Consider the following 17,102-nt stretch of genomic DNA (forward strand, 5'->3'; position numbering starts at 1 on the left):
ATTATAACTTGTACAATTTCAGACCATGGATGGTGGTTTCATTCAAAACCGTATGCCACTGTGATATTCTTTCACATTCTCAGAGGTGGAGTATCAGATCATCACACATTTTTTGACCTTTCGAAAATTAAAACCTCTATTACACATTTTCGTTTCTTCTTCTTCCCTTACCCCTTTCAGAGCAATTCCAGATTCATTCTAGAGCTTCAACACAAAAGGTTCCATATTTAAGGTAAGTTTACAAACTTATATTTATATTATTGTAATTTATACAACAACAAAAAAATTTGTGTTGACTTGTATGTTAATTTTTTTAAGTAATTAAGTAATGTTATATAATTATTCCCTAGGATAATTTTAATACGTTTAATGTTATTTATTATTTTATTAATATTAGGTTTTATTATCAAATTGGATTATTATTCATTAATATTAGGTTTTTTTATTATCAAATTGGATTATTATCAAATTGGATTATTCATTAAATTGTATTATTATTAAATTGGATTATTATCAAATTGGATTATTATTCATTAATATTAGGTTTTATTATTCCATATTATTTTTATAATTACTTAAATTTTTACAATCATTTTCTTTACTTCGTATTTAATTATTTTGTATAATAACTTTATTATTTAGGTTCTCTTATATAACCATCATCACTACTATATTTTTTGGCCAAAAAAAATTTGTCTAATTTTCATGAAAAATAAATATAGGTATGTTTAACATGTCTAGTGGAGTTACTAAACGTGATCCAACTTGGGAACATGGAGACCCAATAGACGGAAACAAACATGACACAATTTGCAAATATTGTGGTCGGGTAATGAAGAGTGGCGGAGTGACACGACTTAAATACCATCTTAGTGGATTAGATCCAGCAAAAAATGTCCAACGATGTGATAATGTCCCCCCAGAAGTGAAGGCATTCATCACCACATTATTAAAAAATAAAAAACAGCAGAAGGAAAAGATAACACATGGAATGGAAAATATTCGAGCTGGGCTACGAGGAGAAGTCATTGGCCAAGCAGTTGACAGTGATGATGATGACGATGAGGACGAATGTGATGATGACATGGGACCTGAAGAATGACGCAGTTTGAAACAAGCATTACGTGCCTCCAAACAGTCAACATGGGAAAGAGAACACCTTCATAAAATTCCTAATAGAGCACAAGGTTCCGGGACAAGTGGTGGTGCACAAATGAGACGGGGAGGCAGTGTTAGAGAATCACAACCAACACCACCAATAGCCCCAAGTTTATATAAGTCATCCAAAGCACGTTAAAAGATTGTTTGGAGTTATTTCACTGGAGGTAATGTGAAGGAGGGAATGGGGCGTCTAATTAGCAAGTTCTTTATCTATGAAAATGTCCCTGCTGAGAAGACATCATCACATCATTTCAAAAATATGGTAGTGGGATGTCAACAGGCCGGTGTTGGAGTACAACCTCCCACTCCCTATAAGGTAAGAAACAAATATTTGGATATAGAGTGTAAAGACATTTGCGAGTACGTTAACAAGTTGAGGTCAAAGTGGGAAACTAATGGTTGCACAATCATGTGTGACGAATGGACTGGCCCGACCATATTGTTTATCATAAACTTCATGGTATACTCCAAAGGAAAGATAATTTTTTTAAAGTATGTTGATGCTTCATACCATATAAAGAACTACAAGTATATTTACAAATTATTGAGGGATGTAATCATGGAGGTGGAAGATCATAATGTTGTCCAAGTCATGACTGACAACGGTTTTGCATTTGTCAAAGCTGGAAAAAGTTAATGAAGCATCATAATGTGTTTTAGGGGTGGGTTCAAAAAATCGAAAACCAAACCGAAAAAAACTGAGGCCGAAAAAAACCGAACCGAAACTGCCAAACCGAACCGAACCGAATCTGGTTGGTTCGGTTTCGGTTTTAAAGGTCCGGAAACCGAACCGAACCGAAAAAAAAAATCATATATAAATACTAAAAAACATGTTGGCCGCGTCAAGGTTTGAACCCCTGACCTGCGGGTTGGGGTAAGGTGCTGCTAGCCAACTTAACTGTAGGCTTTGTGTTGTTATAATTGTACCAGTAATATATTTATAGGTTTCTTATATTTAATGCTTTATAAAATTTCTTAACTTTACAAACCCTAGCCGTCTCACTCCCATTTCATTTCAGATCTCAAACACTTCTTCCGTCCGCTGCTTCCTCAGTCTCTCTCTCTCCCTTTCCCTCTCCTTCCTCTCTTCCTCCAAATCACTTTCTCTCTAGTCTTCTCATGTCCTCTTCACGGATTCCTTCTTCCAAATCATGATTTTCCCTCGCCTCTTTCGAGACCTGACGAAAAGATGAACTGTTAGAGCTTGCAATGATCATGGCGATTTCGCTGCAGCAAAGGTTGTGGGTTTTATTTATTTGTCAGTTCATGGGTTTTTAATTTTATGATCATGGCGATTTTATGGTTACCCATTTGAAATTTATGTAATTTAAGGTGAAAAAGTTTGTATTTTTCTTTTAATATGTTTCGGAATTTTCTAGATCTATTGTGGACTTGACTAGGAATTTGAATGTGGGCATTGGGCATGCGATATTGGAGTCCGATTATGACATTTAGACGAACCTATTTGCTCTTTTTTTTTGTTTCGATCTGCATCTTAATTTGTTGAATTATTTCATGATTTTGTAAATTTTAAATTTTTAGAATTTTGAATCCTGGCGATGTACTTGAAGAATATATGTTTCTGTATTTGCTTAAGTTTTGAAAATTTGAACTCGATCTGCTTGATCATAAGTAGTTGAATTACTTGAATATATTCGGGATTTTGAGGTGAGAAAATGTATATGTTTGGTTAGTGAGAAAATGCATGAAGGTGAAAGGTTAGTACCTAAAATTGCTGAGTTCAAGTTTTTCGGTTTGTTGTAAAGTTTTAGCAAAGACCCATTGGGATTTTCATATGGTTCTTCCTCTGTGTAGTCTTAAAAAAGCGAATTAAATTCTTTTGCGTCTCTTATTTTGTTTATGATGGAATAGTTATATGATTTGTACTTTTGGAGAAGAAAAAATTGGGAAGAGGCTAGAAAAGTCTTAACTAAAGGATTAGAGATTTGTGATGTAGAAGAGGTAATGGAAGACGATGCTTGGCGGAGCAGGCTCCATTGATATATGAGAACTGGGAGATTTATTCCTTCCATTTACATCATTAAAAAAAAAAAACTGAAAAAAACCGAAACCGAACCGGAAAAAACCGAAACCGAAAAAATGGACCGAACCGAACCGAACCGAAATTTCGGTTCGGTTTCGGTTTTGGCAAAAAACCGAACCGTTTTGAACTGAACCCAGCCCTAATGTGTTTTGGACATCATGTGCAGCACATTGTATTGATCTCATGTATGAGGAAATGGGGAAGAGAGAGAATGTTGCTACTGTGGTAAAAAGAGCTAGAACAATCACAAATTATATTTACAATCACGGTTGGTTGTTGGCAAAGATGCGTGAATTTTGCAAATGAGAAATTATTCGTCCAGCTACCACTCGATTCGCCACCAACTATATTGCATTAGACAGCCTACTTAAGAAGAAAGTAGGGTTGAAGAAACTATTCACTAGTGATGATTGGGCCAACCAAAATTTGAGCCGTTCAAATGCAGGTCGTATGGTGGAAAGTATAGTGTTTGATCATGCTTTTTGGACTCAATCAGAACATGTGTGCCAAGTGTTTGAACATTTTTACAAAGTTTTACGGATCGTTGACACAAAAGTGTGTCCTACTATGGAGGCAATATATGAGTTGATGTGTGTAGTGAAGGATGAATTGGAACGAAAACATGGTGCAAGGTGGGTCATAAAGATAATTGAAGACCGATGGTATAAAACATTATACCACGATTTGCATGCAGCAGGTATACATTATGTCATAATTTGCAATTCATTTCCTTAGTTGCAAAAGTATTATTTCTCTTATTAGAGTATGTGTTTCTTTGAACAGTATATTATTTGAATCATCGATACCAACACAGACTCGGTGTTGGAGATGATGGTACCCTTATACGTGTTGTACATAATGTATACTCTAAATTAGACCACGCATCACTAGCAGTTGGCCAATTTGGAAATAAGGTACACAATTACTTAAATTATAATAATTACTTTGTTGGATTAAACTAACACGATTTATTGAATTCAGCTAACATGGTTTAAAGATGCAAGAAGAACTTTTGGAGAACCAACATCAGTTGCTGCTCGAACAAAAATGTCTCATAGTGAGTTAAACATATTTCACTATCAGTTTATAATAGAATTTTTTGGAGTTATTAGGCTTATCAACATTGTTTTTCATAGTAGATGAATGGTGGATCATGTATGGGACTGATGCACCAACTGTGAGAAAGTTAACAATCAAAGTATTATCACAAACAACTTCCTCATCTGCTTGTGAAAGAAATTGGAGCACATTTGCACTCATACACACCAAGCAAAGAAATAGGTTGGAAAAATTAGTTTATTGTTACTACATCATGAAGCTTCAAATTCGAGATAAGGAAGCAGAAATAGATCATGTTGACCGTGGTGACTCACTAGATGTGTTTGATATTGTTGCTGAAGATGATGATACAGAGGGTAACCAACTTTATCAATGGATTAGACCTCTTCATTTAGATGATGATGAAGGCAACCCATCTTATAGAATTGCTGAAGAAGCACGTAATGAATGGATAAATGTAGAAAGAGTATTAGAGGAGAAGGTGAGATCTAGCAGCGCTGACTCTTTGGAAGAACTTTTGCGCCCAAGACTAAGAAACACTCGAATTCCACCTTCTTCCAATCCTTCACAACCACAACATCGTGCTGATACTAATGATAGCTCTAGTACAAGATTAGGAAACTCACCTACCACCGGAGGTGGGAATGATGAAGGATATAGTGGAGCTGAAGGTAGTGGTGGTGGATATGGAAACTATGTTGGACCACCTCCCGGATTTATGAGCCCCTTCACTGGTGAGGCAAACTTCACGCATGTAACACAGGATGGGGACCATGGCAGTAGGCGGGCAGGACCAGGAATTGGTGCCATAGGGAAGGACTATACTCGTAGAGAAAGAGGCAAGGGGATTTTGTCAAGTCAAGAAGATGACTCGTTATCTATAACTTCGGACTTTGTTGGAGTGGGAAGTAGTAACTATGGTTATACTCATAACCAACCATTTCCCTACCTTTCATATCCCATTCCTGTTGGGATGGAATCGAGCGACTCATGGAAACAATCCGAGACTCAATTTTCAAATGATTTTGCTTATGGACAACATCAACCAAACCTGGATCCATATGGGTGGCATGTTAACAATTACATGCAAAACTATTTTGGGGATTTATCATTTGATGACTACTCTTCACAATACACTCACTCTATACATAAAGATAATGAAGATAGTGAAAAATTTGAACCTCATAGGAACTCTATGTGGTAAAGTCACTCATGTATCTTACCATGCAATGTATAAAGTGTAAAATATTGTACTAATTCATTATATATAAATGATTATGGTGTGTTTAAACTTCTTTCATTAATAATTACATATTTTCTACACTCACAATGTTTGCCAGTTCGCTATATAATCAACTTAAATCAATTAAATTCATCATGCAATGCATTTCCTTCCAATTTTTTGTGATAAACTAATAGATAATTGACTAAATAAACATCCTGCAAAGTTTCAATAAAAATTTCCAAGTTTTTCTTACAATTTCCGTGGTTTCCATATTATTTTTATCGATATCGATAATATTCTGATATTTCCATCGATATTTCCGTGTTTTTAGATTACCGATATTTCCGATATCATCGATATTTAATACCTTGATTATACCCTTTTAGCAAGAAAAATTGACGTTCAATATAAATCCTCACAAAATTTTCCTTCCATGTCTAAGTGACGAAAATGATTTGCGAAGGACAATCTGGGACAAATGTCAAATAGAACTGTCCAGTGACGGATAATGACATGATACCTCAACCATCATTTATCATAATCAAGATTATTGTGTATTTGGCTACGAATTAGGTTTTTTTTTTTGCAACTAATTCAACTCAACACTTGTCGAAATTTCCACCCTCCGTCTAAACCATTTCCTAGAAACACATTAATCGTATACACAAAAAAAAAAAAAAATCAGTACATTTTAGGGATAAAGATGCATGGTGTCAATTTATTGATATTTGATAAAAAGAAATGAAAAGAGAATTATTAGTCAGGGGTGAAATTTTTGTCGTTATATTGTATTATATCATTGCAATTAGGGGTTGGTTTGAAAAACCGAAAAAAACTGGACCGAGACCAAAAAAACCGAACTAAAGCTGTCAAACCCAACCGAACCAAATTTGGTTAGTTTGGTTTCGGTTTTTGAGGTCCGGAAACCTAACCGAACTGATTTATATATTTAATTATTTTTTATAATATTTTAATGGGTAAAAGACTGTTTGCTACCTTCATGTTTCGTGGTTTTCAACATTTAGTACATCAAGTTTTTTTCGTCTCAGATTCATACCTAAAGTGTAAATTTTGGGACAATCTCATACATCCGTTAGTCAAACTGTTAAGTTTTCTGTTAACTGTGGCGTGGCGCACTGACTAGGCGCCACGTGTCAACCGAGTTTTTTTTTTTCTTTCTTCTTCCTCCGAAGAAGAAGAAGAAGAAGAAGGAAGAAGAAGGAGGAAGAAGAAGGAGGAAGAAGAAGAAAGAAAAAGAAAAAAAAAGAAAAAAAAAACAAACTTCCCCAGATTTCGGAGGAAAAAGAAGAAGAAGGAGAAGGAAGAAGAGGGAAGAAGCGGAAGGAAGAAGGAGGAAGGAAGAAGGAGAAGGAGGAAGAAAAAAAGAAAAGAAAAGAAAGTTGCAGTCGGAGGAAGAAGAAGAAGAAGAAGAAGGAAGAAGAAAAGAAAAGAAAAAAAAAAAAAAAACTCGGATGACACGTGGCGCCCAGTCAGTGCGCCACATCACAGTTAACAGAAAACTTAACAGTTTGACTAACGGATGTATGAGGCTGTCTCAAAATTTACACTTTAGGTATGAATCTGAGACGAAAAAAACTTGATGTACTAAATGTTGAAAACCACGAAACATGAGTAAACAGTCTTTTACCCTATTTTAATTATAAAAATCATAAAAAATTTGAAAATTCCCCCCCCCCAACAGTCTTTTACCCTATTTTAATTATAAAAATCATAAAAATTTTGAAAATTCCCCCAACAATCAGCTGGCAGCTAGGGGTGGGTTCAAAAAACCGAAAACCAAACCGAACCGAAACCGAAAAAACCGAACCGAACAAAAAAACCGAACCGAATTGAAAAAACCAAACCGAACCGAATTCTTTTGGTTCGGTTCGGTTTTAGTGATCTAGAAACCGAACCAAACCGAACCGAACCGAATTAATTAAATTAATTTTTTTATTTAATTATTTGTTTTGGATATTATTTTCTAAACCCAATTTGTAAGTTAAAATATGCTAAACCCAATGTGTTGCCAAACTTTAAGCTCAAAATATTAAAAAAAAGTCCTATAAAAACTTTAAACCCTAACCTATTATTTATCCCCCATATAAGGTTCCGGAGCCAAACCTCATCCTGAAGTACCTACATCCATCTCCATAGCACTGTCTACTTTTGTCTCAGCTTTCTTTTCCAAATCTACTCTCATATAACATGTAACAGAATCTATAAACATTTATTTCGGGTAGATTACTTAGGGAATTTGTGATGGAAAAGAATCCAACACACACTAAATAAATCCACCCACGCATTTCTTTTACTAATCAAGTTGTCAACATGCAGTTACAAGCAAACAACCCTGATCTTTGAACAACATCATACAATTTAACTTTTCTAAGTCATTTGTACGATTTTTGTGTTGTGATGTTGTTAGTTTGGACTTTGGAAGACTTGATTGATGATTTTAGTTCAACTTTAAATGTTTATTTTCATTGTCTTTGATTATAGTTAGAATGCTTGTGTTATGATTGTGTTGGATACGTTAAAATTTAAAATTTCAATGTTTTTCATTTTTTGAAAGAAAAAAAAAACAAAAAACCGAAACCGAACCGAAAAAAACCGAAAAAAAAATGAACCGAACCAAACCGAACCGAAATTTCGGTTTGGTTTCGGTTTTGGCAAAAAACCGAACCGAATTAAACCGAACCCACCCCTACTGGCAGCAGTGTTCGAACCCCTGCGGTTTAGCTTGAAATGCTTCGCTCAACCCAACTCGACAAGCGGTTCTGTTTTGTAAAGATTGTACGACTATACTATTTATAGGGATTGAAATCTATACTCTTTTGTGGAATTAGAAATTAACAAGGTCCTAGCCACTGGAATTAGGGCAGCAGCCGCACCTTTTTCTTTTTCATTCCCCTCTTCTCTCTCTCGTCCCCTCCAGACTCCTTCCATGTCCCTGCCTCCAATTTCTCCCTTCTTCTCCATAACCCGCAGCCAGCCCTCCCTTCACGATTGGTCGCTCCATTTCTTGATCTTTTCACTCCAGGCTAAGATCCCCAGTCTTTCTTATTTATTTTGTCGATTTATGGGTTTTTTTAGGGTAAATTCCAAAGAAGGAGATTGAAATTTTAGTGTAAATTTATGGGTTGTTGTTTTGGTTCGTATTGCATATCTGTTCGATTTTTGTGTTGTGAGTTTGTTAGTTATTTGAATTTCAGATGAATGAACGTAATATTTGATTAATGCATGCATAATCGGAGAAAACTTATGTTTCAGAAATTGTAATATTTGATTGATTATTCTTTGTCTTGATTGAAGATTTTGATGGTTTTCTGGGATTTTGAGAACCTGTTTGTGGAATTTGATGGGTCCAATTCTTCATTTATTGATGGATGGGAGTGAGGGAATTGCAGTTTAGAGGTGTGTTCTTAGCTTTTTTGGTATTATTTTTGCAAAATTGATCAAGTAATTAAGTCATTAACTGCATCAAAATGAATGGAAAATCGGAGATAGGGACATGACTGTTCTTTTATGTTCTTTCCTTGTTGGTCATACATGTTGATTTTGATTTCATGTTAAAGTTACTTTAGTATAAGATTTCAATTTTTTTCATTCAAAAATTTCAGATTTCAAAAAACCGATCCGAAAAAAACAAACCGAACTGAATCGAAATTTTGGTTTGATTTCGATTTTGGTAAAAAATCGAACTGTATCAAATCGAGCCTAACCTTAATTGCAATAACTCATCATATCAATTTTGTGCCGAATATTAATGAGACGATAATTGTATCAAATCGAATCATTTGGTATGGTATTTGTTTGGGATAAAATCTGAACTTTGGGCCAGAGAGAAAGTCGGCCCAAACCCAAGGCCCAGAGGAAAACTTAGGAGGCAGGAAAGAGGCTTTCGGCTGGGCACAAGTTACAAAGGCCACCTGCTTACCTGCTCAAAGACCACAGGGGGTAGGCTATTCAGTCACTACACAGCCCAATAAAGTACTTTATTGGTGGCATTCATGTAAAAAAGCTAGTGAGTCATCACCAAACCGCATTCGGGCACCGCTATTGCTACAGGAACCCAAGCTGAAGTCGTCTATAAAAGGAGGAAGAGAAGACAGAATTAGAGACACTCAAACAAACAAACAAAAGCCAAAACTCTGCTCAAGCCAGATTTGCCTTCAACGAAGCTGTAGTCAGCACAAGCCTTCATCCCATTCGGGATAAACCTTCCCAAACCCCTGTAATAGCTCTGCTACCTTGTTCATGGTGGTATCGATTCATTTTGTATCCTCTTCTCCCCCGTCAACCCCTCTAAAAGCTTTCAGACCTCTGACAGAGCCACAAAGATAGATTTTGTAAGAAGTTCAGCCTTGGCCGATAAGGTTCAAACTTACCCGACTATCTTTGCTCTGTCTTTGTCTTTTCTTTCTTTTAAAAGCACAATAACATGTTATATATTCCCAGTTATATACAAGTTATTTCTAGCAATGTCATAATGAAAATGAGTCTTCAGCACTTGAATCCGATCTGAATCGCGTCAGAGTTCAAATCAGATCTAAGTCTTAAGCCCGGGGGGCATGTAATTTAAAGATCAGTTTAAAAGTCCTTGGCCTCAAGGCATAAAAAAGAACTCTATGTGGACTCAACCCATCCATGACAATCCTTGATAAGCGAGAAGTCCGAAGTTACTTGGGGCGCAAGTAATCAATCTATTTCTCCGTTTTGTTGCTATTATATCTTGATTCGTAGAAAAGGCTTAAGCATGAAGTGAATTCTGATAGAAAGCCTCAAGGCCTACACCTAAGGCCCCACGAAGGCATCTATTTAGCTTCATTTCATGTTGCGGTCTAGTTGGTCCGAGTATAAGGATTAACTCTGATGGGAAGCCTCAAGGCCTATACCTAAGGCCCTACAAAGACACTCATTTGGGTTCGTCCTACCTCTTGGATTCAGATAATCAAAGGTATAATAGTGATAAAACTCTGGCAACCATAAAAGACCAAATATGATACATCCAAGCGCTGGTTTAGTTTGACAGGAAGCCTCAAGGCCTATACCTAAGGCCCCACAAAGGCACCTGTTATATCTAACTTGGTTTCTCGGGCGTATACATATTCAATCAAAGCTTAACACCCATTCAACATCTACCATACTGAAGATGGTAGTGGCACGCCTGAGCACGACAAAGTTAATCTTGATTGTGAGCCTTAAGGCCTACACCTAAGGCCCCACAAAGGCACCCTTTCAAATTAACTCTGTCCTTCTCTTTCAGAACTGCCCGACGAGCCTTGCCCGAAGTGTGTCTTGCCCGACCAAGATCTGCCCGACAAAGGCTTGCCCGAGCGAGCCCGAGAAGAAAGCAGAAGTACGACAGATACCCTCAACCGACGCCATTCTCCCAGGGGAGCTGTGTGCTCGTCCGCCAGGAGATTCCTGCGACGAACATAGTTTTGGCACGCCCAGTGGGACAAGAAACAGCTACACTTCTAAGATCTTACATTTCCAAAAAGAGAAGCTATAAACTTGCCAAAAAAGAAGCCAAGAAGGATCTTTTCCAGATGACAGAACAATCAGAAAATCCTTTATCCCCATCCGGACAGGTGGTCTCAGGTAGTTCGACTGCATCTGAGAAATCACAGGGGAAATGGATTAATGAAGAACTGCAAGCTACAATGATCCAAGTGTTGAAAAGCATGGAAAGAATTTCCTTGAAGACTAAGGGAGAAGTAAGCAGACTCTGCATGCTTACAGGAAATCTACAAAGGAGGCTGGACTTGGAGTTCTCTACTCCAAAGGGTGCTCAAGGAAGTGGAATGAGTCCAGTTGTTATAAGAAGTGAGCCAATCATTCCTTTGTTTCCACTACTAGAAGAAGAAAAGGATAAGGGAAAGAAGAAGGTGATACCTGAAGGAAGTCAAGCAGTGATGGAGTCAGCTTCAGAAAAGGAGTTTCCCAGCTTCCCATTATTATCATTTAATAATAGGAGGCAGAGCGAACAAGAAAGAATGAAGTTTGGACTGCCAGCCACGGCTGGAGAAACTAGCTGGAAAGAAACAACCACTACTACGTCAGATAAACCTCTACCTTATAGGCCACCCCCGATGGTCAACAAAGGTGGAGGATCTAACTGGAGAAAATCTGAAACCAGGAGGGAAGCAAACGCGGGCAATGACCGGAGTCCGAAGATTGAGTCAGCTATCCATGGCCAGAATGATAATTTAGCTACTCAGCAACTAAGAGAAGAATTGGCTGAGTTAAGAAGAACGGTGATTCAAAACGCCCAGCCTCGAGTTCGTCCAGTATTCAGGGTTACCTACCAGAAGCCATATCCTGAATATATCGATGAGTTAAATCCATTCCCTCTTAATTTCAAGATGCCCGCATTCCCGACTTTCACAGGGGAAGATAGCAGTGTGTCCTCCAGAGATCATATTTTCAAATTTTCTAATCACTGTGTGGCGTATGAGGACAATCCAAACTACAAATTGAGGTTGTTTGGAAATTCACTAGCAGGATTGGCATCTCAATGGTATTCTCTATTACCCCCCAATTTCATTGCTAACTGGGGGCAAATGGAGATGGCTTTCCATGAACAGTTCTACAGGATAGAGCCAGAGCTCACCATTAATGATCTGGTAGAAGTGAAACAATATGATCATGAGTCCACCGAAGATTTTATGATAAGGTTCAGGAGGACAAGGATGAGATGTCAGTTCCCTGTCAACCAGGCACAGCTCATATCCATTGCTCAAAGGGCTTTAAAATTACCTTTGAGAAAAAGGTTCTATGATGCACAGTTTAATGAGCTACAAGAGTTGGTGATTGCTGCTACTAAGTATGAGAGGCTGTTACAGGAGGAACAACAGGTAAAACATACTTCCAAAACTCCTCCGTTCTACAAAAATAAAGCTACTATTCACCATGTAGAGGTAGGGGAAGCCGGACCCGAATGCAAAGATGATCATGAGGAGAAGAGTATAGATGTGTGTGCTGCTGAGATGACCACACCCTTCAAGCCATTGACGATCAAAGGGTTAGTCCAACCAGTCAAGGACCAGAAGATCGTGATGAATGATGGTGGGTTCGTACCCATGAAACCCCCAAAGTATCAAAGTTATTCTTTCGATCTAACCAAGGCGCCAGAAATCTATGAAGAACTTGTGCGGGCAAGAGTCATTTTGCCCGACAGCACCAAAAAGATGCCCAAGCCCGAGGAACTCAGGGGGAAGAAGTATTGTAAGTTGCATTATACCTTCAACCACTCTATAGTCAATTGTGTCCAGTTTAGGGACTGGGTACAGGATCTTATAGTGAAGGGGAAGTTACTACTCGATTCACCTCAGGCTAGTATGATGGTGGATACTAACCATTTCCCCGAAGCTCCTATTAGCATGATCGACCTCGTTTTCAAGGAGTCGGGGTTATCAACAGAGTAAAATGCCATTGAAAGGACCCGGGGGCAGGGGCTAAGATTGCCAACAATAAAGATGGAGGAGAAAAGCAGGTAGGCAAGGGGGCATAGAGTTGCCTGAGGCCTATCCAAATGGAGCAGAACAGGAGGAATGTTACATATCCATTCTAAAACAAAAAGAGATTACAAAGTAATTCTATTCCAAAAACTTTACATCTTCACATAAGGTGATTATTCTAGAATGGTATGTTCGCATGATGGTAAAAATCCTATTTGGTTCAGCCAAGACAGTATGGCTGTTTACAAGTTCAGACTTGGTTTGCTCTAACTCTGAAGTCGCTTTTTCCACCCCTTCGATCTGTTGCTCAAGGTTATCCAGAAGAGTTGTTTGCTCCGCTTTAAGGATCATCAGTTGTCTCTCCAACTTCTGAATTTCAGAAGAAACAACTTCAATCCGTTCTTTGGTCTGCATACTTTCTTCCATCAGCCGACTAACTTGGGTAGAGGAGCTCGATTCTCTCTCTATGAAGCATTTTGCCCGGTTAGCCAGCCGGTCTGCTCTCTGATGTTGCTCCCTGAGGGCCCTCAAGTTTTCAAAGAAAGAAAGGAAAGAATCATACTGAGGCTTGGATAAGCGATCGTTTTTAAAGAACTCAGTAATGACTCTCTCGAGGTCACAGAGAGCCTTGAGGCTAAATGATGCAGTGAATTCTTTCTTTGCCCATGTTTGAAAGATTTGTTGCTGCTCCGAAGACATAGATTTTGTTGAAGCCTGCTTTGAAAACTTCAACCGCGTCTCAAGTCGCCCGAGTGCTTCGAAGAATTTGGGCAACTTGGCAGGATCAGAGGAGGAAGGAGAAGGGTCCGGCATAACAGTTTCTTCTGGTGAGATAATGCCTATGGAAGGGGCAATTTCTGTTTGTTCAATCGGTTCATTTCTAGACAGGGAGGTGTCAACATCTCCAGAGGAAGAAGGAGGTTGAAAGCACCTTGGGTTACGGGCCATTGGAGGAGGGGAAGTTTCTTTTGGGGAAGCTCGCTACAAAACTTCAGGATCAGGACAAGATGAACTATACACAAGTCAAAACAAAAGAGGCTTTGGAGAGAAGGAAGTTACCTGACTTAACCCCGGGGTTTCACTAGAGAATGCACTAACTCCTTGTCGAGGTGAAGATTTTTCACCACCAGCGAAAGATGGGAAAGTTGTGCCTGAACCTGTGCCTACATCCTGGTTGTATCCGAAGAAAGTAGTGATGATCAGCAAAAGGTCACCAGAGGAAGAAACAAGAAGAAAATATTCCAGCACCTGAGGTTGATCTTGAGGAGAAGAAGGAGGTTCATCGACCGTCTGGCGAGTAAGCGCTTGCGAAATAGTTGTGTCTAAAGCTACAGGGATCTCAGGAACTATGGGTTCTTTATCCAAGGCCACTGACGGGGAAAGGGGTTCATATCCCGAAGATGGCTGCAAAGAACATGGATAGGAGTTACTTGGGTAGCAATGTGCAAAGTTGAAATGAAAAGAAAGAGTAACTCACCAAAGTATCATCCTCATCCACAAAATGCAACATGATTCCTGTGGAAGGATCAAATTGAGAAGAAGGGGTTGCATCTAGGGCAGGTTGCGGAGAAAGACTTTCTTTCCTTGTAGCCTAAGCCAAATTATTCAAAATTCAGAAAGGTTTGAAAATAAGAAAGTATAAAGATAGAAGTCATACCTCTTTAAGCGTAGCAGCCCTTCGTGATTCCTTCTTAGAAGCAAGGGTTGACCTTTTAGAAGCTTGAGGTCCTGTTGAGTGATAAAGGGATAATCAGATAAGGGAGAAAGGTAGCCATTTGATCCAGAAGAGGAGAGACTCACTGGAAGATTGTTCTGTCTCTTTACCCGCTTCAGAAACAGGAGCAGATGGGGCTGCTGGTTTAGGAGGCACGGTGACTCTTGCCCGCTTACTCTTTCGGGTAAGAATTGGTCGTGTGGTTGCTGAAGGAAGTGCCGGATCAGAGATTGTGGTTTTAGTTATGGCCACCCTCTTTCGTTTAGATGCTTTGGTCGTATCTTTGGCTATTTCTTTAATTGTTTCTTCGGCTCCTGAATCCCCAAGAGATTCTGAGACGTCTGTCCCTTCCCCGGCTTCCCGCCTTTCAGCTTCTGCTGCAGCACCATGAAGAACTGCGGCATCAGCAGAATCATTCTCTGATTCGATGGCTTCGGATTCAGTATCAACTGAAGTTGCAGAAACAGGTAAGAGTGAGGAAAGTAAACAACAAGGAAAGAAAAATCGGATGGGAAGAAAGTCACCTATTAGGAGTAATCGGTTTTTCTCTTGGATCATATCTTTCCAATTTGCAAGCTCGCTCGAGCTAGGATATGATTTAAGAGAAAGCTGGCTGAAAATACGATCGTGGTTCACTTTCAAATCTCCTCCGTATTTTCTAGTCCACATTTCCTCCCACCAAGAGGAAAACAGCGAGGTACATTCGAAATTAAGAACAACGGAATGTCGGGCTGCTTGGCTCATCACGTCCAAACTACGGCGGGCAGCTCGAAATATTGCTTCAGAAGGAGTCTGTAACCGAAATGAAGTGCCACAATGGATGGAGTCGAAGAATGGGACAGGTATGGATTGCCTAAATCCTAACTGCCTGCTGCAGAAGTTAGGATGATACACCTCCAAGCCTCGATCATACCGATTTCCCCGGACCCCCCAGGCCAAGTCTCTTGGCTGAATACAGCTGATAAACTTTTCCCTGCAGAAGGGAGCAGCATCCTCACCAGGGGCATCTTGGAAGGCTTGGTCAGAAAACCAAGGATATCTCCTCAAGACCGATGCACCCCATTCCAAGTCTGACCGAGTCCTGCAGACTCGGAAAAAGTAGAAGCATGCAAAGGTGGAATGATCTACAGGAGGAGCTTCAGCCAGGATTCGGGCAGGAGCCACACCCTCTGGAAACTCTAGATTGATAGCCCGAAATTCTGGAAAATACCATTGTAGCCAAATCTGTATCATCCAGATGGGGCCGTTCAAATTGGTCTCAAAGGGCTCATCCCGGGTCATGTCAAAAAGAAGGTGATAGAGATGGGAGAGAAGGAATGGACCTGTGGCAACGTCATCAAAATTGTGAAGAACCTCTACCAAGGGGATCCATTCTACCCGTACCCCCTTGGATTTGTTGGGGAAGACGTGTTTGTTAAGCCAGTAAAGAAGAAAGTACATATGCTCTTGATCTTTGTCGGCTTGAGGAGAGCCTGCCCCGAAGTTCTTCTTGACAAAAGGGATGAATCCTTTAAAGGAGGTCCCATAACTTTTGAAAGTAACTGAGTTATAGCTGAGAGGAAGGAAGTAGGTGGAAGAACTTGAGCCCCCGGTGGTAGAGGATGGAATCCAATCTTGAGTAACATCTATCACCCTGCCCGATGGCCTCAACCCGAAGACTTGGGCCATATCAAGAATGGTGGGAGACATGGGACCCATACGGAAATCGAAGGTGTTTGTGCCCGTATTCCAAAAGAGGAGGGCAGAAGCAAGCAATTCGGGCTTAGGGGTAATTGAAATCTTCGAAAGCATAATCAGTTCGTAGATGCCGTTACTCATCCATTTCTGCTTGAAGGAAGGTTCCAATTCGTCAATCCACTGGGCCCAGGCAAGATCATTCACCAAGGGAAAGCCTCGACGATGAAAAGACCACTTAGAAGAAGAAATGCCCGAGTCGGCCAAATAAGGATTTGGGGTAAACCAGTTTCCCCTAGGCATATTACTTTCTTCTACTGAGGGAACCCGAGAAATCCAGGCAGGACCCAAAGATTGAACCCTATGTATCTCAAAGAAGAGTTCAGAATGTAGACCTGCCCGCGGACGATGCAGCCCGTTGAGCAGACGGCGTAGAGTGGCAATTCCTTCACCAGACTCGTAGGATGGTAAGGTTTGGCCGGATCCTGAGGCCATTTAATGAAGGCCGTGGGGAAGAAAAACAAGAAGAACGGTAAAGATGCAACCTCGTCGGACAACGAGAAAGAAATGATGAAAGAATTGGGGAAGTTTTGTTGTATCAGAGAAGGTTTTCTTTTTACGAAACACAGAGAACGGAGAAGTTCACTCACAAGGGTTCTAAGAGTTCTAAGGGTTTAAAACAGGGGTCTCTTTCAATTAATATTGGCGCCTGGGATCCCAACCTTAACATCAATTGAAGGGGGCACTGTTTGGGATAAA

At 39.5% G+C, this 17,102-nt stretch overlaps 1 protein-coding gene across 1 annotated transcript; it reads right to left on the minus strand.

The window, feature by feature from the left end:
- Window positions 1–13,093: 13,093 nt before the first annotated feature.
- LOC114819713 (uncharacterized) lies at window positions 13,094–16,838 on the minus strand. The gene is made up of 5 exons (XM_029089307.1): window positions 14,756–16,838; window positions 14,613–14,683; window positions 14,433–14,546; window positions 14,015–14,359; window positions 13,094–13,936 (listed from the first exon to the last, which is right to left on the minus strand). The coding sequence occupies exons 1-5, from the start codon at window positions 16,836–16,838 to the stop codon at window positions 13,094–13,096; spliced, it is 3,456 nt and encodes a 1,151-aa protein (XP_028945140.1).
- Between the last annotated feature and the right edge of the window lie 264 nt (window positions 16,839–17,102).

Source organism: Malus domestica, chromosome 11, assembly GCF_042453785.1.
Source record: "Malus domestica chromosome 11, GDT2T_hap1".
Classification (NCBI taxonomy): Eukaryota; Viridiplantae; Streptophyta; class Magnoliopsida; order Rosales; family Rosaceae; genus Malus; species Malus domestica.

Excerpts from the sequence above, each read along its gene's own strand:
- LOC114819713 (XM_029089307.1), bottom strand. The coding sequence starts at position 16,838 with ATGGCCTCAGGATCCGGCCAAACCTTACCATCCTACGAGTCTGGTGAA. Across the intron at positions 14,547-14,612 it reads GGGCTGCTACGCTTAAAGAG|GCTACAAGGAAAGAAAGTCT; the intron begins GTATGACTTCTA and ends AATTTGGCTTAG. Across the intron at positions 13,937-14,014 it reads AAACCCCGGGGTTAAGTCAG|CGAGCTTCCCCAAAAGAAAC; the intron begins GTAACTTCCTTC and ends GAAGTTTTGTAG.